Source organism: Leopardus geoffroyi, chromosome A3, assembly GCF_018350155.1.
Source record: "Leopardus geoffroyi isolate Oge1 chromosome A3, O.geoffroyi_Oge1_pat1.0, whole genome shotgun sequence".
Classification (NCBI taxonomy): Eukaryota; Metazoa; Chordata; class Mammalia; order Carnivora; family Felidae; genus Leopardus; species Leopardus geoffroyi.
Window position 1 is genome coordinate 104,482,862 of NC_059336.1, and position 27,973 is coordinate 104,510,834.

General features: G+C 38.7%; 1 protein-coding gene across 6 annotated transcripts in view; it reads left to right on the forward strand.

Annotated features, from left to right (window-relative positions):
* NPHP1 (nephrocystin 1) overlaps positions 1–27,973 on the forward strand; it is a 60,414-nt gene that overhangs the window by 14,340 nt on the left and 18,101 nt on the right. For 3 of the 6 annotated variants that reach the window (XM_045446925.1, XM_045446921.1, XM_045446919.1), the window contains exons 7-15: positions 2,688–2,788; positions 3,109–3,151; positions 4,454–4,541; positions 6,118–6,212; positions 8,266–8,394; positions 21,102–21,176; positions 22,937–23,047; positions 24,501–24,583; positions 27,754–27,830. In XM_045446925.1, the coding sequence (XP_045302881.1) occupies positions 2,688–2,788; positions 3,109–3,151; positions 4,454–4,541; positions 6,118–6,212; positions 8,266–8,394; positions 21,102–21,176; positions 22,937–23,047; positions 24,501–24,583; positions 27,754–27,830 (802 nt within the window). The remainder of the gene's footprint in view (positions 1–2,687; positions 2,789–3,108; positions 3,152–4,453; positions 4,542–6,117; positions 6,213–8,265; positions 8,395–21,101; positions 21,177–22,936; positions 23,048–24,500; positions 24,584–27,753; positions 27,831–27,973) is intronic. The other 3 variants (XM_045446920.1, XM_045446923.1, XM_045446924.1) reach the window with 3 other exon arrangements.

Below are 27,973 nucleotides of genomic sequence, written 5' to 3' on the forward strand. Positions count from 1 at the left end.
AAACAATTCAATTCAATTCTGACACTAACTCCTGGAGTTAGCACAGACCCCTCAAGTTAAGGGCTCACCCCACAAGCTGCCCTAATTCAGATGCCAGTCACAAGTCCCAGGGACCTGTACTTCTGAGCGACCAGCTGTAAATTCAGTTCCCATACACGCTTCCTCAGGTTTGATAATTTGCTAGAGGGACTCACAGAACTCAGGAAAACACCTTCCTTGTGTTTACCAGTTGATTATAAAGGCTACAGCTCAGGAACAGCCAAATGGAAGGGGCGGATAGGCAAGGTATTGGAACATGGGGAGAGTGGGACCTGGATCTTCCTACCCATATCCTCTGTGGTCTGGGCACCACCCCCCTCCAGACTTCCCATGCCCACTAGTACAACACTTCAAAGTGGTCACCGACCTGGAAGGCTCCCTAAACCCTGTCTTTTTGGGGTTTTTATGGAAGTTTTATTATATAGCCATGATTGATTAAATGGTCATTGGTGATAGAATTCAGTTTCCTGCTCCTTTATCCTCCCCGAAGGTGAGAGGGCTGGTGGGATGGTGCCCTGAAAGTTCCAACCTTCTAATCACATGATTGGTTCTTCTGGCACCCTGCCACCCACCCCACTGCATTACCTCAAGAATAAACTCAAGTCTGATTGAAAGGGACTTATGAAGAATAACATAAGACATTCCTGTCACTCAGGAAATTCCAAGAGTTTTAGGAACTCTTGCCAAGAACTGGGAATAAAGACCAAATATATATATATATTTTTTTTCTTTTTAATATTTCATTGTATATATATCATATATGTATATTTATTATATGACATGCATTTTAAAAAAGGAAAAAAGGAAGTACCTAAAAAAGCTGGCTCAGTCAGTTAAGCCTCTGACTCTTGATTTCAGCTCAGGTTGTGAGATTGAGCCCCATGTTGGTCTCTGTGCTGACAGCACAAAGAAGCCTTATTGGGATCCTCTCTCTCCCTCTCTCCCTGCCTCTCCCTCCCCCCACTCTCTCTCTCTCTCAAATAAATAAACATTAAAAAAGAAAAAGAAACAGGTGATTTTTAATAGCATATTTATATTATCTAATATATCAAAATATTATCATTTCAACCTATAATCAATATTAAAAAATCTTTCCTTTTTTTTTTTCATACCAAGTCTTCAAATTCCAGTGTGTGTTTTACACCTGAACAGCACATCTCCATGTGAACTGGTCACACTTCAAGTGTCAGTAGTCCCACATGGCAATGGCTGCTGTATTGCACGGTTCAAGTTAAATCATCTTTTCAATGGTAGCGTAGTATTACGATTTCAGGTAGATGTACATGTTGTTTCCAACCTATAAGAACTAGGTTGCACAGAGCTGTGATTAGCTTCCACCATGAGATACAAAAGACCCCCCAAATAGTGGCTTAAATAAGGTAGAAGCATATTTCTCTTATGCGTGGAAGAAGTGTGGAGGCCAGCAATCAAAGGATATTGAACACCCCATCTAATATTTCGCTCTGTACTTAAGTGGGAGGCAGCCCTTCCAAGGGTTATCTCGTTAGTTTAAGTTGGCTGCTAGATCTTTTAATGATTCCAGGAAGCGAAAGAAGAAAGGGGAATAAGAGGTCAAAAGGCATGAGCTGCTATCTTTTTAAGATGATTTCCTGGAATTTACGCAAAAAAAAACTTCCAGTGATATCTCCTTGATCAGAATGGAGTCTCCTGGTAACACGCAGCTGCAAGCAGGGTTTGGAATACGTAGACTTCTAGCTGGCTCATTGCTAAAATCAGGGATTCTGTTACAAAAGAAATGGTGGACAGTAGGTACCAGCCTATGTGGTGATCAATCTACACAGACGTCTTTGTAGGTTCATCTGATTTATCCCCTTCAGATAAATTCCTAGGTGTTCATTGCTGGTGCAAAAGGTTTACGCCTTTATATTTTGATTTAATGTGCCAGTTTGCCCTTCAGAAAAGTTCTGCCTCTTTGTACTCCTGTCCCCAGCCTCTGAGAGTACTTGTTTCCCTACGCGTGTGCCTGTGATGGCTGCCCCCAATCTTTACGCCATGGTGGTAAGGCAAAAAGAGGCTCGTCGTTGGTTTTTATTTGCATTCATTGTACTGCCAGTGAGGTTAAGCATCATTTACTATGCTTTCTGGCCATCTCTACTTTTACTTTGTAAATTGCCTTTTTTTAGTTCTTTTGGCCGTTCTTCTAAGATTTTAAAAAATTGTGATTTATAAAAGTTTTGTAATATTTTCAGAATAAGGGTATTAACCCTTGGAAATCTGTAGTAGAGATTTTCTTTGGTGACCTTCAACCATGTTTATCTATTATGTTGCTAAGTCTGTCAGTATTTCCATGTCATTTATGATTTTTGGTGTTGGTATTGTAATTGGAAAGGACTTCCCCATCTCAAGATTATTTTCTTCTTTTATAGTTCTTTTATTTCTATCTTCTTTGTTTCCATTGGAATAATTTCCATCTGGAATTTATTTTGATTAAACTTGCTCTCTACCTCTATCCTTGTAATTTTTTCAACTAGCAAAGCTATCAACAATGTGTTGAAATAGTTTTCCCACTGATTTCTTATTGTGCCCACCGTGTACATTCCTGTCAATAGTTGAGCCTTTCTGAAAGTCTTTTATTGGTTGATTTTTGCATTAGATAAAAAGCACTTGATATTTCAATAATTTTTCAGCCCTATAATAAAGAAGAAGGCCAAGACTCAAGTGAAGAAGGCAGCGAAGAAGATACAGAGGTGGGGGACCAAACAGCAGAAGGGGCAGAAGTTAAACAAAGGTAAAAGGTGGGAAAGGATATCAAAGTGAGTTTAAGGAACTTTTTATTTTTACTATTGTAAATAGTTCAAGAATCTCTTGAAATGGAGATAACTTGCATTTTGAGAACTGGGCTTTTCATATTACTGTTTGGTTCAGTACTACTTTAATTTTGTGATTATTTTTAGTGCATGATATTTTTCTATCTCGGTTTCTTTTAGAGACTTCTAAGTTTTTAGAACTTACTGACAATTAAATATTTTGTTCTTTGATTAATGATGCTAATTGCGTAAATAGTCGTGGGCTGTCTGTGCATTCACCTTGCTTTTTTTTCGCCCCCAGAACTGATTCTCATTGGAATGCTGTCCGGAAAGCTATCTCGGAGGTTGGTATTGCCTGTCCTGTTAAACGATGTCTTGTTTTGTTACCTAATAGTTCTGATAGAGTTCAGATTCAAAACAGGATGGAGACTTTGGAAGATAGCTTTGGATCTTAAACAGGGTACAGGGCACGAAATGTACAGAGCATAAAACATACGGTTCACGTAATATATCTCATTAGGCCTCTTCTGTAAGAAGAGTAGAATTGAGGGCTTGCAACTATTTCTTATTGATTCTGCCTGAGTTTTCTATCATTTGGGTAAAGATATTAAATTCCAGTAGATATGAAAAATTCTAAAAAGCTCAAAAAAGTGAGAAATTATCCATATTCCTATCATTTATAAGTTTGGGTTTAAAAAACATTTTTTTTTAATGTTTTATTTCTTTTTGACAGAGAGGGAGAGACAGAGCATGAGCAGGGGAGGGGCAGAGAGAGAGGGACACACAGAATCAGAAGCAGGCTCCAGGCTCTGAGCTGTCAGCACAGAGCTCAACGCGGGGCTCGAACCCACAGAAGGCGAGATCATGACCTGAGCCGAAGTCGGAGGCTCAACCGACTGAGCCACCCAGGCGCCCCTTAAAAGTTTTTTTTTAAGTTTATTTATTTTGATAGAGAGCATGATCAGGGTAGGGACAGAGAGAGAGGAGGGGGAGAGAATCCCAAACAGGCTCTAGGCTGTCAGATGCAGGGCTCAAACTCACAAACCATGAGATCATGACCTGAGTCGACATCAAGAGTCGGACACTCAACTGACTGATCCAGCCAGGTGCCCCCCCCATTCCTATCATTTTAAAAAGTTACACAACCAAGTGAAAATCCACTCCTTTCCTCCCAGAAGTAATCACCGTTAATAGTTTAGTAAATATCCTTTCTGACCTTTTACACCACGTATCACTTACATGGACGTACTCGTGTATGTATGTGTGTGCGTACACATATACAAAAAAAAAAAGACATGAATTCTTCAGTGTGTATCAGTTTGCGACGTTAACTCACCTGTTACGTGGCCGCACACTGTAGAGCAGGACAGGAGGAGGGACATTTTGATGAAAGATGTACAGGAAACAGCTGGTCTGGAGCTCAGAGCTGGGCACTGCGTAGGGCTTAGGTCCTTGGGAGAGGCCAGGATTCGATGATGGCATCCTCAGGAATTTGGGGCTAAGTTGCTGTATTTGTCCACTGAAGTCTGCATGTTTGTGTTTTCCTTCTTTGGGTTGTAGTTGCTGTAGCAATAAGAGAAAGTATTATAGAGGTGAGGAGACACGAATGAAAACGAGCAACTGATTTTGGTTTTTACTGTCTCCAGCAGATAAACACTATTGATGTGCTAACCACAATGGGAGCTATTCCCTCAGGGTTCAGGCCTTCCATGCTCTTCCAGCTTCTGGAGGAAGGTAACGCGCGTCTGTGAGCCACCACAAATTTGTAGTTAAGCAGTCAGGCTTTGGGATTAATTTTCTGGTTTTAGCCAAAACGAGTTGTGTAAAAGGATGTTGAATATCACATCTTTTTGGTGTTCATCTTTTCCTTCATCTTTCCTGTGACAGTGGAGGAAGGATCCCTGACCCTGTCAGCCGCCAGCCTGTGTGCTCTGGGTTTTAGTCCCTTTGCTTTATTTCAAAAACAATGATTCCTGATTGTTAGCCCTTTCGTGTATCTGCAGCCCACCGCCCTTCCCCACACTGGCTTCTTCCCTCGTCATAGTACCAGTACACCTGATACCTGCACCTTTTAAGAAAACCAGCCCTTCTCACCCTCCCTCATTCTAGCCAAAGCCTCCCTTTCTCTCCATTTCTTCACAGAAAGACTTTTCTGAAGAGCTATTATCCATTTTCTTATTCGTTCTTGGATTTCTCTGTACTTGACAACATTTGCCCGTAAGCTCGGTAAAGAGAAATAATGTTGGGGAGGATCTCCTGTATAGCCTGAAGTGTTGTGTTATCTGTGAAAGGGCTGCTTTGAGTTCCTCTGCTGCAAGGCTCTTAGCCCTCCCTGAATGCGCAACTCCTTCCCATCCTTTGCATCCATCCCAGGGGCAATTCCACCTTCCTGGAGAGGTCTCCTTTGACCAATGTAGGTGCCCCCTACACCCTTCCGCTTGAGCACGCTTTATGGACCTACGTTAATTTATAATTATTTTACTTAACCTCTTCTACTTATTTTGTTTTTATTATTTCCCCCACTCAACTGTAAACTAATGAGGGCAGGGGCTGTATTTCTGTGATTCACATACTTTGTGAGTATTTGCAGGTCTTAGCAGAGTGCCTGGCACATAGTGGGAACTCAGAAATTATTTCTCAAATGAATAAATGATTTTATAATCAGTATTCTTCACAACTAATGTATGGGAGAACACTATAAAAATGATTTTGTCTTAAGAAACGAAATTAATGATTATATATTTTTCTAAAAGGTATTCACAGATTTTCTGCATTTTACAAAAACATTTGAATGGATCATCTTCATGACAGGGCAGGTTACTGGCCTAAAAGTTTTTGTTTTGTTTTGTTTTTTTCTGAAGCTCTCCTTTTTAACCAGCTATATTGCAGAGATGTACTCTAGTAACAGGAGGTTTTCTTTTTTTATTTATTTAAATTTTAGTTAACATGCAGTACAATACTGGTTTCAGGAGTAGAATTTAGTGATTCATCACTTACATAAAACACCCAGTGCTCACCACAAGTGCCCTTCTTAATACGCGTCACCTATCTAGCCCATCTCCCCTAACCCACTAAGATCTTTCTTAAAACTGCTTTAAGATCAGCCCTTATGTGCTTCTATATTTTCTACTGTTGTTTTTACACATAAATAAATCCCCATTGGCATATATGCCTTAGAAAGCAAGTTCCAGTAGGTAGCTTGGCATTTTGGATGTCTGTTTCCTAAATTTGTGGCATAGCATTATAGATTTTTGGCTTAGGATTTCATTCCTTTCTTTGTAAGAAAATAAAGGAAAACTTGGTTTTGCAGGGAATCAATTTCAAGCAAGTTACTTCTTACAACCAGAGCTCACTCCTTCACAGCTGGCCTTCAGAGATCTAATGTGGGATGCTAAAGCAGGCACGGTGAGTATGGTCGCTATCAATAAAATTACACCTTTCCAGATTTTATCATGGTTGCAAGTATATGAATAACATGTAAATTGATTAATGCATTATTGAAAATAAAAAAATTGTTTCTGTATTTTAAATTTTAAACAGTGATAACTTCATTGCTAAGACAAAACTTGGATTTGTTATCTTGACTTTATTTTATTTATTTTCTCTGTTGCTCTCTTCTGCCATTGTTACAAAGGAAATAATACTAGGTATCTCTCTGAATCATTCTTTGCCTCAGTTTCTTCATTAGAAAATTAGGAAATTCCCAATTAGAAAAGGGAATGCTAATAATAATAGTTCCAACATAGGGTTACTGAATTACATTATATGTGTGAAGGGCTTAGAACAGTGCCTGGCACATGATAACTCAGTAAGTGTTGGATTAACTTGGAATGAGGAAGTTCAAAGTCTTTTATGATTATACTTGTTTTGGGGAGAGCTTGGAGTAAAGGATTCCTGGTATTCTGAGTATTTGAAGTGGGAAATAGTCTTTATATTTAATTCTAGCCTCCTCCCTTTTAGCAGAGTTGAACCACATTAGAGCACATCACCCCCCTTCCCGTTGACCTTCTGCCCTCTCTCCCTCCCTTTTTCAGAGCCTCAAGGGAAAAATAAGAGGACCCAGCCTGGTTAGGTTTTGTGGGGAGAGTGGTGTAGAATTTTCTCCTCTCAACCTGAACTTTGCCTGGAACCTCCTTAGTATATAAAGTGTCTTTTATTTCAAGTCAATAATAATGTTGCATTTGGTCTGTTTAGTGTACTAGAACCTGCATGAAGGACATTTAATTTTATGAACTTGTACCCAGAGAACTAAATATTCAGCTTTTATTTCTTTTTTTTATTAAAAAAAATTTTTTTAAACGTTTATTTATTATTGAGAGACAGAGAGACACAGAGCATGAGCAGGGGAGGGGTAGAGAGAGGGGGAGACACAGAATCTGAAGCAGGCTTCAGGCTCCGAGCTGTCAGCACAGAGCCCGATGCAGGGCTCAAAGTCACCAACTGCGAGATCATGACCTGAGCCAAAGTCGGTCGCCTAACCAACTGAGCCACCCAGGTGCCCCTTCAGCTCTTATTTCTTAAATTGAAAATGTGACAAGCTGTTAGATATTGCCTTATTTTTTCAATGATATAAGTTATTTAAATGAGGGGCTCCTGGGTGGCTCAGTCGGTTAAGCGTCTGACTTCGCATCAGGTCATGATCTCACAGTTCATGAGTTCGAGCCCCGTGTCCAGCTCTGTGCTGACAGCTCAGAGCCTGGAGCCTGTTTCAGATTCTGTGTCTCCCTCTCTCTCTCTCTGCCCCTTCCTCACTTGCACTCTGTTTCTCTCTGTCTCTCCCTAAAACAAATAAACATTAAAAAAGTATGTTATTTAAATGGAAAGGCTCATGACCATCAAGCAGAATGTTAAGAATCAAAGATGTCTTTAAATAAGAAACCAGAGTGGCAATTTATTTATTGACATTTTGAACTATACTTGTGAAGTAGAACTGAATAATCATATCCAATGGTCAGTGCATTCTATCAAAGCATCTGTATAAGAAGCCAAGAAGCAATGTAGGTAAATGCTTGGAATTAAAACAAGGAGGAGCCAGCCGAATATTAATGTCAGGTGTCATTGGTTACTATGCTGTGGTGACCTTCTATACTTACCTATGTTATATAGGAATGAATTGTAAGAATGAACCTGGAATGCAGTGATTCCTTGATCAGGTCATGCGTTTTACCTAGTTGTACTATTTTTTCATTATGATTTTTATGCATTTACCACCCCCCCCCCCCCGCAATGCAAATGTTCCAAGTAGAAAGACTGTTGGAAATTTTACCAAAGGTTTTTATTTAAGTGGAGTGGACTATTGAAACCTTCCTTGTGTGCATATGTTTATGTGTAAATTTTTTTCTTTCTTCCTTTTTTATTCTGTGTGCATTTAAAGTATTTCTTAAAAATGCTTTGAAAATGAATTTGTCTTATAAGTCATAAAGTAAACCCTGTTTTTATAACCAATTTTTTTTCTCAGATTAAGTCAATACCAAGTCGTGTTTCATTCATTCTGACCCTCTGGAGCTGTAAAATGATTCCTCTTCCAGGAACAAGCATCCAGGTGCTCAGTAGACATGTTAGCCTCTGTCTGTTTGATGGAAATAAGGTGAGCTTACTGCGGAGTAAAACAGATCAATCAGGATAGAATACTTTGTTAATGCTGCATATTACACATGTACTGCATTGAGTTTGTCTTTCTGTTTGTCTCTCTTTCAATTTCTCTCTCTCTCTCTGTATGTTTATGTGTACATATAAAATAATATGTGGTAGAGTGCAAACTGTAAGGCTCTGATGGCATAGGTTTAATTCCTGGCTCTTTCAGTTGCCAAGTGTATGATGTTGGTGTATATGTCCCAGTTAACTCCTCTGAGCCTTAGATTTCTCACTTACAAAAAAAGGCACTGATGCCTGTCTTCTAGTATCGTATATAGTTCAGGTCTTGAGTGTACAGAGTAGTTTATTTTTTACAAATGTACACCTGTATAATCAACATCCAGATCAAGACATGGAGCATTACCAGCACCTTACAAAGTTTGCTTGTGTCCTTTTTCGTGACTCTTGCAAAATTAATTGATTTGTTTGTGAGACACGGCTTAAATACAGTGCTTAGATGGAATTTGTAATTTGTGGGATGTTAACAAAATATTGCTTAGAGAGAAGTTTACAGCACTAGCTGCGTTAGAAAAGAATTCTCATGTTGAGAGTCTAAGCTCCCTCCTGAGAGGGGGTTCTCGGGTTGAGATCTATGGACGAAGAGGCCTTTAGAAGGCGAAGGGAAAAGGGAAGAGGAGCCTGGCCAAAGGAACATCACAGGCAAAGGCCCTGGTGGGGAAGGACTCGGGAAAGCCAGTGTGGCCAAGTGGAGAGAGGCAAGAGGAAGTGTGGGATGGGGTGACATGGGAGACATCAGGAACACGGTATGAGACACTAAGCCATGATGTAAGAGTTTTGTCTTTATCCTAAAGACAGTGAAGTCATTGGAGGAAGTGACAGAGTTTAGATTTACACTTTGGGAATATCTCTGGCTCTTCTTTGGAGATGAATTACAAGGGAGGCCAGAAGGACATGAGTAGACCATTTGGGGTCTTTGGCACAGTGTGGTGGTCAAAGGGCAGCCCGCGGCGCCTCCAAGAAAACAAAACTTGGAGTCAGTCATTTGCCCCAGATGAACCTCGGCTCCACCAGCTTGGTGTGGGATGCTGACCAAACTACTTGGCCCTACTCTCTCTCACTTTCCTCATCTGGTACACATCTCTTAGGGTCCATGTGAGGATGAAATGAGTTAATATAATAGTAAAGCACTTAGAAAATACATAGAACATAAATGTGGCTAGATGAGATATGAAGCAGATACCTTAGTCTGGGGAAGTGGAGACCTCGGAGAGGAGACCCGTGGCTACAGGGATACGTAGACCGCAAAAACCACAATTTGACGCTGGCTTGCAGATGGAGGGTGAGGGAGAGCGGAGTGTCAAACATGCCACTAGGTCTCTGGCTTCCACATCCGGGCAGTTGGTGGTGACACTCAATGAGATAGGGAGCATTGAGAGCTGATCAGATTTGGAGGAGTTTGTGGGTTTAGCTTCACTCATGCTGAGTCTACTTGCAGCTCCCAGTGCCTTTCTTTCTTTCGGAACTGGGAATAAATAAACGAACCGGGTCATTCCAGGGATCCTCCCTCATTTCTACACACCCTGCACGAAACACTGCCATTAATAAGCCAGTAGGTGTCATCAGCGACCAAAAAAAAGATGAATTGCCTTCTTTGCTTAGATCTGGTTTGATATTTCACTTTACCTCTCCCTATGCTCATAAATGAGAACCTAAGGACTGGAATTTTATCGATCTAACATATCGAGATATTAGAAGTTATTCATTAAAAATAATAGAAGGGAATTTATGTAACTAATTTATGTCAAAGTTCCAATTGACAAATTAGAGATGATAGTTAATAGTTGTATAAATACTTGTGCTATTTACCTAAGAGTGCTTCCCTACTTCTAGGGAATAAAAACAATAAAAGCATTATTGTTAAAACTCTATGTAGAGTTTGAACTCTAGAACCATCAAGAACCACATCACACAGTATTATATTTACTTCCGCCATCAAGCATAATTTAGAAAACTTGGAAGACAATCTGTTGTATTTATCCTTATTTTTACTCTTTCCATTGTTCTTCCTTCCTTCCTAACGTTAAAAGTTTCCTGATTTTAACATGTTCTTACTGTTGAGAGAATTTCCTTTAACCACTCTTTCTGCTGGCTACAAATTCTCATTGGTTTTCTTTATCCAAAAATGCCTGTTTCCCGTTTATTCCTGAGGCATACTTTCACTAGATATGGAATTATGGTTTGGCCTTTCTTTCTTTCCTCCTTTCTTTCTTTGTTTCTTTCTTTGTTTCTTTGTTTCTTGCTTTGTTTCTATCTTTCTTTCTTTCTTTCTTTCTTTCTTTCTTTCTTTCTTTCTTTCAGCACTTGAGAAATATTGTGCCCCTTCGTTCTATGGCTTCTGAATGGCAATCCACTGTCACTAGAATTGGTGTTCCCTTATTGGTAAATCTAGGTGTTATTTCTTTCAAGCCATATGGGTTTCGTTTTTATATGTTTATGATGTACTTGGGCATGGATTTCTTGGGTTTATCTTGTTTAAGGTTTGCTCAGCTTCTTAAACTATAGGCTTATGTCCTTTGCCAAATTTGGGGATATTTCAGCCATAATTTTCTTGAATACTTCTCTAGCTCCAGACTGTCTTCTGGGACTCTGATGACATGAATGTGAGATCTTTTGTTATAATCCCACAGGTTCCTGAGGCTCTGTTTTTTTTTTTTTTATTCCCATCAACTTTATCTTAGTTGTTCATAGTGCATCATTTCTATTTTCCTACCTTCAAGCTCCCTGATTCTTTGCTTTTTTATTCAACATTTGAGTCTGTCCAGTGAGTTGTGTGTGTTTGTGCACACCTTGGTTATTGTGTTTTTCAATTCTAGAATTTCCGCTAGGTTGTTCGTTTTTATCTTCCATATCTTTGTTGAGAGTTTGTATTTCTTTCTGTATTTTAAATTTGTTTCAAACATGTCCATAGTTGCTTATGGAAGTATTTGTAGGTGTCTGCTTTTCAGGCGTCAGATAATTCCAACATTTGTGTCATCTCAGTGTTGGCATCTGTTGATTGTCCTTTCTCATTCAAGCTGAGGTTTTCCTGGTTCTTGGTATGATGAGTGATTTTTCAATTGTATCTTGGGCATTTTGGGTATTACGGGTTTCTGGATCTTATTTTAACTTCTGTTTTAGCAGGCCCCTGACACCATGCTGTCAAGGGAAGGTAGGTGGCACCTCACCACCCCAGGTGAGAATGGAAGTCCAGGTTCCTCACTTGGCTTCTATTCACATCCCTGGGGGGACAGTGTGCTTCCTGACTCTGGGGCCCTGATAGAAGTTCACGCTCCTCACCAGGCCTCCACTGACAGCACTCACTGTGTCATGCCTCAGGACCTATGATCCCTAGCCAGTCCACTTTCCTGGCTCCACATTGGACGTTATGTATAAAATAAAAATAAGGTTTGTAAATTTCATTATATTAAATTTTACGTCAAAAAATAACTGTGAATAAAAAATGAACTCTAGTTAATGATATGCATGCTAGTTTAGAGAGAGGTTACTAATGTCTGCAGGCTTGCAGCGCATCAAAAAATAAGATGAATTGAGGGGCGCCTGGGTGGCTCAGTCGGTTAAGCGGCCGACTTCGGCTCAGGTCATGATCTCACGGTCCGTGAGTTCAATCCCTGCGTCGGGCTCTGTGCTGACAGCTCAGAGCCTGGAGCCTGTTTCAGATTCTGTGTCTCCCTCTCTCTGACCCTCCCCCGTTCATGCTCTGTCTCTTTCTGTCTCAAAAATAAATAAACGTTAAAAAAAAAAAATAAGATGAATTGAGGGATAGATAGATGATATATGTGATAAAGCAAGGATAGTAAGATGTTAATGGTAAAATCTAGGTGATGAGTATATGAGAGTTCACTGTATGTTTCTTTTAACTTGTCTGATATGTTTAACACATTTCAGAATCACCACCATTGTGTATTTCACCCTTTTAAAACAATGAATTAAAAACCCTTAAGTACTCACTAAGAAATAATACATCCACTAATTACCCATCTGTTTTGCCAATAAGAGAAATAGAAAGCAAGCCTGTAGCTCACATTTAGAATCTTTCAGATCTTGGAACATTATAATTTTCCAATTTGTTTACTTGTCTCCTTTTAGATCTATTTTATACTCACCTTATTTTTATTGGAATTAGCAATATTTTTTAACATATGAACAATTTTAAACATAGAAATGTGCAGAGGGGTGCCTGGGTGGCTCAATCAGTTAAGCATTTGACTCTTGGTTTCAACTCAGGTCATGATCTCATGGTTTGTGAGTTCAGACTGCATGTCAGGCTCTGCGATGGCAGTGCTCAGCCCGCGTGGGATTCTTTCTCTCTGCCCCTTCCCCACTCAACACACACTCTCTCAAAATAAATAAATAAAACAAACAAAAAAAGGAATGTGCAGAGAATAACGTAACAGACACTCATGGCCTTATCACTTAATTCTATTGAAGCCTCCGAGTTTGTAATAAGTACTCTAACTTCTTTTAAAATAAAAAATGAGTACTTTCTGCTCAATTTTCCGTAAACCTAAGACTTCTCATTAAAAGTAGTCTATTATTTTAAAAAATTTTCTTTTACATTTATTTATTTTTGAGAGACAGAGAGACAGAGCGTGAGCAGGGGAGGGGCAGAAAGAGAGGGAGACACAGAATCAGAAGCAGGCTTCAGGCTCCCAGCTGTCAGCACAGAGCCCAACGCGGGGCTCGAACCCATGAACTGTGAGATCATGACCTGAGCCGAAGTCGGGCGCTTAACCGACTGAGCCACCCAGGTGCCCCAAAAGTAGTCTATTATTTTAAAAATAAATACTGCAGGGCTGCCTGGATGGCTCAGTCAGTTAAGCATCTGACTTCAGCTCAGGTCATGACCTAATGGTGTGTGAGTTTGAGCCCCACATCAGGCTCTCTGTCCCTCCCCAACTAGTGTTCTGTCTCCCTCTTTCAAAAATAAACATTAAAAATAAATAAATAAATAAATAAATAAATAAATAATGAAAATAAAAGTAAACACTGCAAGTATGATTGAAAGCCCCAGTGTATCCCTCCCACATCCTGCTGGTTTCCTCCCTCCATATAGATAACCCTTATCCTAAATTTTGTTTTATTAACTTTATACAGCCTAATTTTTAATAATCCCATGCTTTATAAAATGGTATCATATCCTTGTACCTTCCGCAAATTTCTTTTTTTCCCTTTATGTTTTATCCAAGTTGATGGATTTTGCTCTTGGTCATTCTTTTTAACTGTTGAGTGGTATTTCATTACATGGGCATGCCACCATTTATCCATTATTCTCTTGAACATTTCTACTATTAGAGTCTTTCAGGGAACATTCTTATACACGTTGATTTGCGTTCATGTGAGACAAGGCTTTAGAATATGTATAAGTGTACTTGGGAGTAGATTGCTGAATGGTGGATTACTCTGTTAGGTAATGCCAAATTATTCTCCACAGAGGTTCTTCCAGGTAATACGGCCATGATCCCAGTTTCTCCATGTCTTCACAATCGGTATTATCTTACCAACGTTTTGGGTGTGAAGTGGAATCTCATTGTGGTTTTGGTTTTGATTTCCCTGATATCTAGTGTGTTTTTAAATGTCTCTTCTTACGTTTATTAACCAATCAGATTTCCATCATTATGAATTGTGTTTTGTGTCTTTTGCTCATTTTTCTTTTGGATTTTTATAAATTTAAATCTTTCATTTGGATTTCCAAGCTTCGTATAACTTAATATAAGTATGTTAAATATATAATTGATTTATAATTCTTGATAAATACTGGACATTTTGTTGGTTATTTGCATTCCAAGCACTTCCAGGTCTGTGGGTTGGCATTTAAGTTTGTGTTGTTTAAGTTCGCTTCCAAGAACAGAAGTTCTAAAGTTCATGGATGTTAGCTGTATCAGTCTTTTCATTTATGGCTTGTGCTTTTCATGTCTTGTTTAAGAAATCCTTCCCTTGTATGGAAACCAATCTGACAATAAATTTCATATTAATAAAATAAAATAAAATTAAATTAAATTAAATTAAATTAAATTAAAAAAGAAATCCTTCCCTATGTCAGGATCATAAAGATACTCTCTTTTATTTTCTTCTAAATATTTCTGTTCACTGTGGTATTGACTCTACCTAGAATTTATTTCTATGTATTTTGTAAAGTAGAGATCTAGTTTTATTTTTTCCATATTTATAGCCAGTTGTCTCAATAACATTTATTGAGGAGTTCATCTGTTCCCCATGACTTGCAAGGCGGCTCTGTTATGTAACAAGTGTTCATCTCTATATGGATTGGGCTCCGGTGTCTGTTCTGATCAATTGGTGTATTTGTCTTTCCCTGGACCAATAATAGTCTTAACTGCTATGGCTTTATAATATGACAAGTCTCCTCAGTTTGCTTTCTATATAAATTATTCTTAACTAATCTAGACTATTTGCTCCTCCATATGAATTTTAGCATCAACTTGTTAAATTACGTTTTAGAACCCGGTTGGGATTTTTAGTAGAATTGCATTGAATTTTTAGATTCATTTTAGTAGAAGCTTTACAGAATTAAGTCATAAAGCCTTAAACATATGATATGATCTTTCTATGTATTCTGATCTTCATTTTTATTTTATCATAATGTTTCATAATTTTCTTTATAAAAGTCTTGCATATTTTTTGTTTAAATACAAATATCTTGGGGTTTTTGTCATTTTTAGATAATATATCATCATATTTATTGCAAATTGGATCATTGTCCAAATCCAAATATAGTAGCCACTAGCTGAATGTTACTATTTAAATTTAAATAATAATTTACTTAAATTTAAAATAACTTTAAATGCATATTAATTTAAAACTTAATTAAAATTAAATGAAATTTAAAATTTAGTTCCTTAGTATCACCAACTACATTTCAAGTGACTGATAGCCATATGTGGCTAATGGCTGCCATATTGGATAGCACACACAGAATGTATTTATTATCACAGAAAGTTCTATTAGAGTTCTATTGGACAGCACTGGGTCCCTATATCAAGAATGTTACTGAGTAACACATTTGAAACTCTGACTTTTTTAAAAGATGGTAAAACATAAGTCACATTGGTAATTGATTGACATGGTTATTTACAGTCTGCCTTTGCCTTTTCATTTAAAAATCAAATTTTTATCATGAAGTTTTTCAAACATTCACAAAAGTAGAGAGAATAGTATAATTATCAGATTTTGCTCAACTGGCTAATCTATCCCCAATGTTTTTCTTCATTTTTTATAAATGCATTGTAGTGAAAACTTTTGACATTCCATTTTACTCCTATATATATGAATCAATATTTATGCATGTATAAACATATAAACATTTTCTTACATAACCACTTTGTTTAATGTCCACTCATTTTTGAGAGAGAAAGAGAGCGAGTGGAGGAGGGGCAGAGAGAGAGGAAGATACAGAATCCGAAGCAGGCTCCAGGCTCTGAGCTGTCAGCACAGAGCCAGGCACAGGGCTCAAACCCACAAACTGCGAGATCATGACCTGAGCCGAAGTCGGACCCTTAACTGACTGAGCCACCCAGGCACCCCGCATAACCACTTTTCTTACATAACCACCATTATCCCCTCTGCAATATTCAGAATCATTCCATTTTTCTATCTAATACCCAGTCCATATTCAGATTTCCTGGTTGTCTTAAAATTTTTCTTTGTATACTTGTTCTGATCCATACAAAGTCCAAACACTGCATTTGGTTGTCATGTATCTCAAGTCTCTTTTAATCCAGCAGTCTCCTTTATCCTGCCTTTTAATTTTTGTGCCATTAACTTGAAGAAACTGGGTCAGCCATCACAGAGAATGCCTCACTTTCTGGAGTAGCACTGCCCATAGAACTTTCTGTGATAATGGAAATGTTCTATGTCTGTGCTATCCAGCATGGTAGCCACTAACCCAATGTGGCTTCACACATGGCTAGCATGACTATTTAAATTTTAAAGTTAAAGTTAAATAGCTACATGCGACCAGTGGCTACTATATTGGATAGTACAGCTCTGGAAGATTTCTTTTTACTTCCTTTTATTATCATTAACTTGTTTCTCTATTTACCTTCCCCCTGCCTTATTATTTCCTGAAAATTAGCTAGTTTTGGTAGCTATATGAATTGGAATCTTCTTCTTATATTTTCTTTTCTTTTTTTTTTTTTTTTTTGAAATTGTTTAACTTTCTATAAGTTTGTTTTTGAGAGAGAGAGCATGAACATGGGAGGGACAGAGACAGAGAGAGAAAGAGAATCCCAAGCAGGCTCCACCCTGTCAGCTCAGAGCGAATTCAGGGCTTAATCTCACAAACTGTGAGATCATGACCTAAGCTGAAATCAAGGGCCGGATGCTTAACCTACTGAGCCACCCAGGAGCCCCACCTCTTATATTTTCTAAGTGGTTATGATTGATGCATAGAAAGCTATTGTCATTTGGAAGTTGATCTTATATCCCAAAACTTTACTGAAATTGCTTATTATTTTTTTTTTAAGTTTATTCATTTTGAGAGAGATCTCATGAACCGTGAGATCATGACCTGAGCCGAAGTCAAGAGTCGGATGCTCAACCGACTGAGCCACCCAGGCGCCCTGAAATCGCTGATTATTTCTAATACCTTTAAAATATAGTGTCACTTAGACTTTCTATAGTCTCAAATTTCTCATGTGTATAGTTGCATTGCCTGCAAATAAAGACAGTTTTGTCTCTCCCCATTTTATACCTTATGTCTTTTTGCTGTGTTACTCTTTGGGCCAGGGACTACCAGGAGAGACTGCCTTGTCTTCTTCCTGATACAGATGTCAGTGTTTCTGAAGACTCGTCAATGGGATGTTTGTTACAAGTTGTTGATAGGTACTCTTTCTGTGGTGAATTCTCCTCTGCTCCAAGTTTTCATATTTACAAGTAAATGTTGAATTTTAGCAAATTCTTTTCTTCATCTATTGAGATGATCATTTGACTTTATTCCTTTAATTTGTTGAGCTGGTATACCACAATAATAGATCTTCTGATATTGAAACATCCTTTTATTCCTGGGATAAGCTCTTCTTGATCATAAACTTTTTACTTTGTTTAAAAAGAGACATTGCCGATTGATTGGGTTCACAAAAATTTGTCCGGGATCTTTGCATTACTATTCATAAGCAAAATAGGCTTATGATTTTTTTTTGTATTGTCTATATCTGGATTGAGCAGATATTAGGCAAACCTCATTCACTATAACATGCATATATTTGGACTTATTTCCCTTATTTGTGTGTATCTTTTCTGTTTATCATCTTTTATCTTTGCTTTTCTCATTCCTGTCATCTGTTGAAATATTGTTGTCCACATTCCATTTTTTTCTACTTTTGATTCGGAATCTACAGATTATATTTCCATTAAGTGGTTACCTTTCAATTTTTAACATACCTACTTAGCTATAAATTATTCTCATAAATCTAAAATTATCCTGTACTTCTGTCTTTTTCTTAACACATCAAAGATACTAATAACATGCTTTATTGAATACCCTGCCCACATCTTGTTAATGTTGTCTAGAAGTAAATCTGGCCTTTTAAAAAGATTTTTTTTAATGTTTATTTATTTTTGAGAGACAGAGTGTGAACAGACGAGGGGCAGAGAGCGAGGGAGTGGAAGAGAAAGAAGGAGACAAAATCCGAAGCAGGCTCCAGGCTCTGAGCTGTCAGCACAGAGCCCAACATGGGGCTCGAACCCACGAACCAATGAGATCATGACCTGAGCTGAAGCAGACACTTAACTGACTGAGCCGCCCAGGTGTCACTGGCTTTTTTTTTTTTTAAAGCAATCAATATATAATTACATATATCAACATATCTTGTTAATTTCAATCCTCAGGGTTATTTCTTGTGTTGTTAGTACAGTATTTGATTTCTTCACGTATCTTTAGAGACACATTTTACATGAAAGATATCACTCTCTTTTCCCTCCTACCTAATAGTGTTGTGGTTTCTACCATCAGCACCACCCCCCCCCCCCAATTCCAGTCTAGAACCAGATTTTATAGTGGAATTTAGCGTTCTTAATCTAAGGTTCATGAAAGGGCCCGCTTGTTGCCTTGGTTCCCAGCCTGGTATCATGGCTTCATCTCTTTCCTGTCACCTGCTTAGGTTCACCACTTCCTATGAGGGGGAAGGTTGGCCACCATTTCTTTTTCATCCTGCTGTCTTCAAGCCGTAAGGCTGTCTGTTCTGTCATGTGTTGAGTACTGTCAGCCTCTGTAACAGGTAAAGCCAGCCTCTTGCCATCACATCCTGCTTCTAGACTCAGAGCCCGGGAGATCCCCGATTTTACTCCCACCCTCCTCACAGCTTTCCCCTTCTATCTATGGTCCATTGGGTTGTTCATCTTACTTTTGAGTTCTACTCTATCTCTTTAATTATCACTCCTTTATGTCGGGAGCAGAGCCACCGTGTTAATGTGCAAATTCAACATGCCATCTTGAGCAGAAGTCCTTATGTATTCTTAATACAATTTGCTAAGTAGAAGCCTCTAAACTTTTTGACTCCTTGATTACCTCATCCTTTGTGTTCTGGGTTTGTGCAGAAAACAGAGCGGTTCTGAGCCAATTGTTCACCCGCTCTTGCTGAAGTTTTTGCGAATGTAAAATGAGGTGTTTGGACTAAGTCCTTTTTTTTTTTTTTTAATTTTTCTTTTTTAACGTTTATTTATTTTTGAGACAGAGACAGAGCATGAATGGGGGAGGGTCAGAGAGAGAGGGAGACACAGAATCCGAAACAGGCTCCAGGCTCTGAGCGGTCAGCACAGAGCCCGACGTGGGGCTTGAACTCACGGACTGCGAGATCGTGACCTGAGCCGAAGTCGGAGGCTTAACCGACTGAGCCACCCAGGCGCCCCAGGACTAAGTACTTTTTAAATGTTTATTTATTTTGAGAGAGAAAAAGAACAAGCGTGAGGGGGGGAGGGGCACAGAGGGGGAGAGAGAGAATCCCAAGCAGGCTCCTCGCTCAGCACAGAGCCTGATCTGGGGCTCCATCCCAGGATCATGAGATCATGACCTGAGCTGAAATCAAGAGTTGGACGCTTAACCGACTGAGCCACCCAGGCGCCCCTGGACTAAGTCCTTTTTAGCTCTCAGAGTCCGTAAACCAAAAAAGGTGTAAAATTATCAAGCAGAAGAAGTTACTCCCGAATTAAAATCAGGATTGTCCAATTTGAAAAGATAAAAGCAGAGATGTTAGGAGATCTCAATTTCGATGACTGCAAAGGACTTTTTGGGTATTAGAAGTGAGAAACGCTTCTTGAAAAACTAAGAGGAACCTTAGAATAGATAAAATGCAGTCTTACAGGGGCGCCTGGGTGGCGCAGTCCGTTAAGCATCCGACTTCAGCCAGGTCACGATCTCGCGGTCTGTGAGTTCGAGCCCCGCGTCGGGCTCTGGGCTGATGGCCTGTTTCCGATTCTGTGTCTCCCTCTCTCTCTGCCCCTCCCCCGTTCATGCTCTGTCTCTCTCTGTCCCAAAAATAAATAAACGTTGAAAAAAAAAGTTTTTTTTTAAAAATGCAGTCTTACATTTAACACCAGGTAATAATGAAAATAAGTTTGTACTCCGAGAGTTCAGGCTGAGAATATATATTATTTTAGTAGGTTTTAAATAAATTCCTACGTATTAGTTGTTGAAGGAAATGAGCACTTTGTATATGTGGAAAACAACTCAGCTGCCCATAAGATAATCCTAGTTGTCTACCAATAGGGACATACATAGAGGGCAGTGAATTGAATCTGACCTCATAGGACATGTTTGGGATAGTTTCTAATTGTTTTTTAAAGTTTAGTTTTAAAAGTGCTGTACTAAAATATTTGTATCTAAAATAAAAATTTTAGGGGCCCCTGGCTGGCTCAGTGAGAGAAGCATGTGACTCTTGATCTCAGGGTCGTGAGTTTGAGCCCCACATTGGGTGTAAAGATTACTTCAATAAATAAACTTTTAAATTAATTAATTAAATAAATAAAAGTTTTATGTTATCTGTTTCTTTGGAAGATGTCAATTTTAGCAATAACTTTACAGAATTTGAATTCTTCTTTACAGTTTTTTGCTTCTTTTGTATTTCATTGCCTTATGTACATTGTGGGACTAACTTCTTGCAGAAGCATTTTACAAGAGATTGAATTGTAGGAAGAGTATAATATACGGGGCTGGAGATCTTGAAGAAAACTGAGGCTGTGTATCAGGGCTATTATTAGCATTGTCAGTCTTAGTGGCATGGTGATGGGCTACCATAAAATGCTCCTGTGGGTCACATTTCTTAATAGGTCATTTGTAGCTGAAATTTCACTTGCTTTTCTGGTAAACCTGTCTCAGTAAGTATTTCACTTACTATAATTTATTACTAGTGCAAAGATCTGAGTCTGAATTTATTTTTTCAGTTCTTTCATTGTTTTATAAATTAGTGCTATAATAGTTTTTTGTTAATCATTTTTAAAGTTCTGTATGTACTTGATGTCAAAAAACAAATCACAGAGTTGCACAAACTAAAAAGCGTAAGAGCCCCCTCGAGGCCCTCTTCTCCACACAGTATAGCCTGTTCCCTGTTCCCTGTTTGGGATGTAGGAGTGGTGATGTTTGAGAGAGCTCTCTACAGCATGATCTCATCTAAGAAAATCTCATTTCAGGTTCTGAGCAACATTCATACAGTCAGAGCCACATGGCAACCTAAAAAGCCCAAAACATGGACTTTTTCTCCCCAGGTAAGGAATCTGCTCAGTGAATGGAATGAAATGTGAACATCTTTTACCTGTTAAGTGATAGGCAGTTCATTTCTAAGGCAAAGCTGTCCACACGTACCTCTGAGATAATGTGTTTATGTTAAGCACAGAATATATGAGGCCGGATTTGAATCTTTGGATTATCTCACGTTCTTTGGGGGCTTGATGAAAATTACTTTTGTTTCTGACTCATCAGAGTTATAATTCCTATGAATCATCCCATTCAGTGGATTGCCGGGTTCAATTCTAGGAAATGCCCCCTGATGAAAATGAAAACAAAAAGATAAATTTAGGAAGTGTTTTTAACAAATAAAATCAACTGTGTTAATGAGAGCTGTGGTTTGATCAGATAAAATCAAAGGTGACACCCAGGGCTGGTACATTATACCCAGGCACTGTTAAGACTGGAACAAGAAAAGACTGGAATAAGGTTAGGTGGTTTCAAACCGCTGAATCCCTATGACATAGATGTTAGTGAACATGAAGATATCTTTATGTTCTTGTTATAATATTGTCTATAGTTTATTTTGCTTTACTTTTTTTCTACCTCCAAAGTCTCATTACTTTAGTATTTACTTCCCATAACTAATTGCCTTGGGGCACCGCATCCTAAAAATCCTTCATCACCCTTTCTCTTACTGCATCAAAAGATCTTCCAGCAAGAGGGGTTCAAGGAGAGGGCACAGGTTGTGGAAGAGGCCCAGCCATCTGGCTTGTGTGCTGTGTGTATCCACCCGTGGCTATAGCTCATCTCCTAAAAGTCCAGTTTGATTTTCTAAGTGTCCCACCGCTTGTATTTTGGTACAATGCTTCACAATTCTGGTGTTGCATGTGTACATGAAGCATTTAGGTACAACTTTCTAAATTTTTTTTGGATATAAAGATGAACTGTTTGGAAGGGTGAATCATATGAAATTGTTCCTTTGTTGAATGAAATTAAATATCTGTTAGGTGCCAGACATTCTTCCCAGGCATTTGGGAACTTACCTGTTAGTAGAGAAGAAACATATACAGACAAGTATAATAACAATAATCTGTGTTTATGGAGCTCTATCCATGTGCCAAGCACGGTGGTAGGTCCTCCTGGGCACTATCTCATTTAATCCTTAGAGTAACCCTGTGGAGGCGGGGTTCCTGTTGATAACTACCACAGAGACAGAATGTAATGGTTATAGGGCTCCAAGTACTGTGGAAACACAGAGGAGGGTGACATTAATTCTAGCCCTTAGGCTCAGGGAAGGTTTTGTAGAAGAGAAACTAGGCCTTGAGGGATGGAGAGGATTTTATAGGCAAGACAGAGGGATGTGGTCGTCCAGAGAGAAGGAAAGGAATGAGCAAACAAGGAAAATATGTAAGGCCCACCTCGGGAAAGTTGAGCAAATGTTTGCATGAAGTCTTCGATTTTAGTTCTGTTTACAAAGAACAGTGATCTATATAAATGTCTTATTATGTATGCAAATTATTTTTATAACACCTCTGAGGACCTGGGTAATAGTACTTGTTTCACAATAGCCTCTACTCTAAGCAAAGAGCAAGTGAAGGTAAAGGTTATTTCCCTTCAACACAACAATTAAATTTTTTAAACTTGAAATCCTTGATGGGTCCAATCCATTTGGTTTTTGTTTCCTTTAAAAGACCGTTATTGTGATGCAAACGTGTAAACTGTGTACAGATGAGTAAAGCTGAAACCTCCCTCCCATTTTAAATTTTTAGTAGTAACTTCGTTTTCTTCATTATTTCAGGTCACAGGCATCTTGCCATGCTTGCTTGATGGTGATTGTTTTATCAGATCCAATTCTTCATCTCCAGATCTTGGAATATTATTTGAACTTGGAATTTCTTATATTCGCAATGTATGTCAGTTGAAAGATAAAGCTTTCTAATGTTAAGAGAAGTTTTTAAAAAAGCAATTACAAGTAAAATAGTTGAGGTGTTTATGTGTAATAGAATTTTAATCTCTCAAGGAATGGCAATGGTGGCTTATATATATATATATATATATATATATATATATATATATGTATATGTATATACTGCTGCTTTTTCAGTAGCATTTACAATAAAACTGTATTTATATTTATATTTATTTACATGTATTCATATTTATTTATATTTATATATATTTATTAAATATAACTGTATTTATATTATATTTCTATTTATAGCCTGAGTAAATCTATTTATAATTTATTTATATTTATATTTATTTATATTTATATATATATTTATTAAATATAACTGTATTTATATTATATTTATATTTATAGCCTGAGTAAATGAACTCCAGTGCTTTTAAGGAATCAAGGTTTGAAAAGGATGAGACTTTTCAGAAAGTGATAAGACATGTTCAGTGGCATTCCAGCAGTATTTTACCTTGTCCTAGAGGGTCAGGGGTGGCATTTAACCTTGTGGCTGACAGTTCCCATTAAAGGACCTGCCAGAGTGGTAATTTTTATAAAGGGAACGACAGAACCTTGGATTATGTCGCATAAACGATTGAACCAGTGGGTGTGGGTCTGTGATAGTAATTTACTTTTCTATTAAGTTTTTAATTTTAATTCTAATGTAGTTCACATATAGTGTTATATTAGTTTCAGGTGTACAATACAGTGATTCAGCAGTTTCTGTACATTGTTCAGTGCTCATCACGATAAGCGTGCCCGTCATTCCCTTCACTGATTTCATGTGATAGTAATTTAAATGTCTCCACACTCTAATAGTACCTTGGTAGGTATAGTATATATACTTGGCCTCAAGAGAACCAACTGTTACTATATTAATAATATTACACCACGCTTTCGTTTCTTTAAGGCAAATTCATCCATATGTGTTGTGGGTGGGTAGGACAGGAGAGGGAAGCAGGGCCCCCAAGCAAGTCCCCAGTGGCCTTCAGCAGCTGACAGTGGAGGTAAAGTTCTAACTGATGATTACAAAATTAAAAATGACTGAATGTGTGCATTTCATCTCTCACTGAGACAAAGCTCAAATCCGGTGTAGTGTTGTGATTTAGATCATTCCACAAAATATTTGTATCACTCAAGAAACAGTAGCAACAGTTTCCACATCTTCAGGCTTAGGGGATTTTCAAAAGTGATTCGACAAGAGAGGATTTTTCCTTTATATAACTGCCTTTGCCATCTGGCCCACAAGGAAAATGGGACCCACCGTGTTTCACGTTATTTTCTTGGGAGGAATTGTTTATTTCTAAAAGTGAATGCTAATTTTGTTCCCTGTAAAGGACTTAGTATGTGCTTTTAAACTTGACTGGCTCAGACATTCAGTTTTGTATGCCTTTTTATTTCCTAGTCAACCGGTGAAAGAGGAGAGTTAAGTTGTGGCTGGGTGTTTCTTAAACTTTTTGACGCCAGTGGAATTCCTATTCCAGCAAAGTAAGTCGGCTGTATGTTCCTTCCAAATGAGTAATTTTGTAGAAATTCATCATTTAGAATCTGCATACCTTAGGTTTGCAGAGTGTATGTTCTGTTAGCATTTCAAAAATTTGTGGGGAGAGGGCTTTTAATGTTGATTGTAATGTGCTTTGAAGTAGTGTATGAAAACAGCATGCGCAGGGTCAGGAAGAAAGGTCTCTTACAGAACAAGTATTTTAAAAGATGTTGAGGGGCTCCTGGCTCCGTCGATTAAGTGTCTGACTTCAGCTCAGGTCATGACCTCGCGGTTTGTGAGTTTGAGCCCCGCATCAGGCTCTCTGCTGTCAGTGCGGAGCCTGCTTTGGATCATTTATCTCCCCCTCTCTGCCCCTCCCCAACGCACTCACACTCTCTCAAAAGTAAATAAACATTTAAAAAATTGTGAAAAATAAAAATAAAAACTAGAAGATTTTACTCTCTGCTGAAAATATTTTTTCAGTAATTTTCTGTGGTATTAGCACATCTCACAGTGCTGAAACAGAACCTAATTCTCTCCAAAGAGTGGGAAAGCGAAGTCCAGGGTCCCCAGGATATCTGTGACTCCACCTTTCTTCTTCTTCTTTTTTTTTTTAAGTTTATTTAGATATTTTCAGAGATAGTGCAAGTGGGGGAGGGGCAGAGAGAGAAGGAGAGAGAAAGAGAATCCCAAGCAGGCTTGGCACTGTCCATGCAGAGTCCGATGCAGGGCTCGAACTCACGAATCATGAAATCATGATATGAGCTGCAGTTGGACGCTTAACTGACTCAGCCACCCGGAACCCCCAGCTTTATTCTAAAGGTGATACGTTGAAAGCGTAATGGCAATCACTATAAACGAATTCAAAACTTACGACCAAAAGACAAAAAACAAAAAACCAAATATTTACAATATTATGCATAACAAATTATTATCGCTAATATAAAAAGGGCTCTAAAAAATGAGTAGGAAAGACAATTCAGATTTTTAAATGGGCACAAGAACATCTAAGTCTAGGATATAAATAAGAAATTCACAGAGGAGATACAAATTGGCAGTCATCAGGATGGTGATTAAGATCCAAGGCTTGGAATTGTAAAATTCAGGGCTCTCGTCCTGGCTCTGTCTGTGTAACTGTAAGCCAGGTTCCAGGCTCTTTAATGTGTGCAAACCTCAATTTCCTCTATCTTTAAAATGGGAGATTATAGGGGCGCTTGGGTGGCTCCGTCGGTTAAGCGTCCGACTTCAGCTCAGGTCATGATCTCATGTTCCGTGAGTTCAAGCCCCGCATCGGGCTCTGTGCGGACAGCTCAGAGCCTGGAGCCTGCTTTGGATTCTGTGTCTCCCTCTCTCTCTGACCCTCCCCCGTTCATGCTCTGTCTCTCTCTGTCTCAAAAATAAATAAACCTTGGGGCGCCTGGGTGGCTCAGTCGGTTAAGCGTCCGACTTCGGCTCAGGTCATGATCTCGCGGTCTGTGGGTTTGAGCCCCGCATCGGGCTCTGTGCTGACAGCTCAGAGCCTGGAGCCTGTTTCAGATTCTGTGTCTCCCTCTTTCTCTGCCCCTCCCCTGTTCATGCGCTCTCTCTCTCTGTCTCAAAAATAAATAAATGTTAAAAAAAAATTTTTTTTAAATAAATAAACCTTAAACAAAAATTAAAAAAAAATAAAAATAAAAAAAAATAAAATGGGAGATTATAATAGTTCCTACGCCAGAGGGTTATTATGAGGATTAAGTCAGATAATGCTCCCTGCCTTCTGTGGCTTCTACTTACATCCAGGGGTGGGCACGGCCTCTTTACCACAGGGCAGAGGTAAAAGTCCAGATTCCACTTCCCTGACATCACCCTAGTGGTAAGGGGAGGGGCACCCCCTCAGAGAATGTAAGAGCCCAGGCTTCTTGTGATTTAAAAAAAAAATGTCTTTAAGAATGTCAAAGGGGGGCGCCTGGGTGGCGCAGTCGGTTAAGCGTCCAACTTTAGCCAGGTCACGATCTCGCGTCCGCGAGTTCGAGCCCCGCGTCCGCGAGTTCGAGCCCCGCGTCAGGCTCTGGGCTGATGGCTCAGAGCCTGGAGCCTGTTTCCGATTCTGTGTCTCCCTCTCTCTCTGCCCCTCCCCCATTCATGCTCTGTCTCAAAAATAAATAAAATGTTAAAAAAAAAAAAAAAAAAAAAAAAAGAATGTCAAAGGTTTTTAGTTGTACCTAGTTAGGAGAGAGAAGTGTGTCTATTCCATCTTTCTAAAGCGAAGTCACGGCTATTTTTCTAAATGAGGTAGAAGCCTATGTACTGATACAGAAACATTTCGCATATGTATCATTACATGGACAAAGCAAGTTGCAGAATAGTATGCGTGCTGTGGCTCCACTTTTATTCATGGAAAACTGTGTTTGTGTGGATATGTGGGCAGGTTGCCTCTGAGGAGCAGGACTAGGGAGGCAGTGCCATGGGATGAAAGAAGGCTTTTATCTTCTACTTTCTACACTTAGGTAGTATGCAACTTAAAGAGAAACGTGTCAGTTTAGAGCTTTACCGTGTATATATATATTTGTTTGCATTTGCATAGAAAAACGTAGGACAAGGGCCTTACCAGACTAGAGGGGACAGGATAGGGAGGGATTCTTCTGTTTTTTTTTACTTACCATTTCTATGCCATGTAAACATTTGAAAAATACATTCAAAAATACATCACTGATACATTCATTAGCACAAGTCACTAAAGTGAAGACACTTTAAAAGCATCAATTAATCTTTCTCATGTTAATGTGGGAAAATGTATTTTCTACAGTTCAAAGTTAAGAAAAAAGCTTGGGGCACCTGGGTGGCTCGTTCAATTAAGCGTCTGACTTTGTGATCTCACGGTTTGTGGGTTTGAGCTCTGCGTCAGGCTCTGCTGGATCTTACTTCGGATTCTGTGTCTCCCTCTCTCTCTGCCTCTCCCTCACTCATGCTCTTTCTCTCTCTCTGTCTCTCTCAAAAATAAGTAAACTATTTTTTAAATTTGAAAAAAGAAACTTTATTTACTGAGATAATACTTCATAGAGGAATCAACAACATTCATTCTCGTTTAGCAATGAGACAAATAAAATGTCTGTGAATTTATCTGCCCTAAAAAAATATTTCACCATGAACTTCAGTGTTTTAAAATGGAAACACGTGGTTTACTATTCTTTTGTAGAACGTATGAACTCTTCTTGAATGGTGGCACCCCTTATGAAAAAGGTGTTGAAGTGGACCCTTCGGTATCCAGAAAAGGTACAGCTCTTAGGCATCGCTTTCTCTCCTTTCCTTACAAAGTAAACAGAAGATGCATCAGCAAGGGGGGCTATATTCTAATAAGCGTAGCATTCTTCACTTGAGTTCACATTTTTAAGAATAAGTCATTTGATAGTAAGATC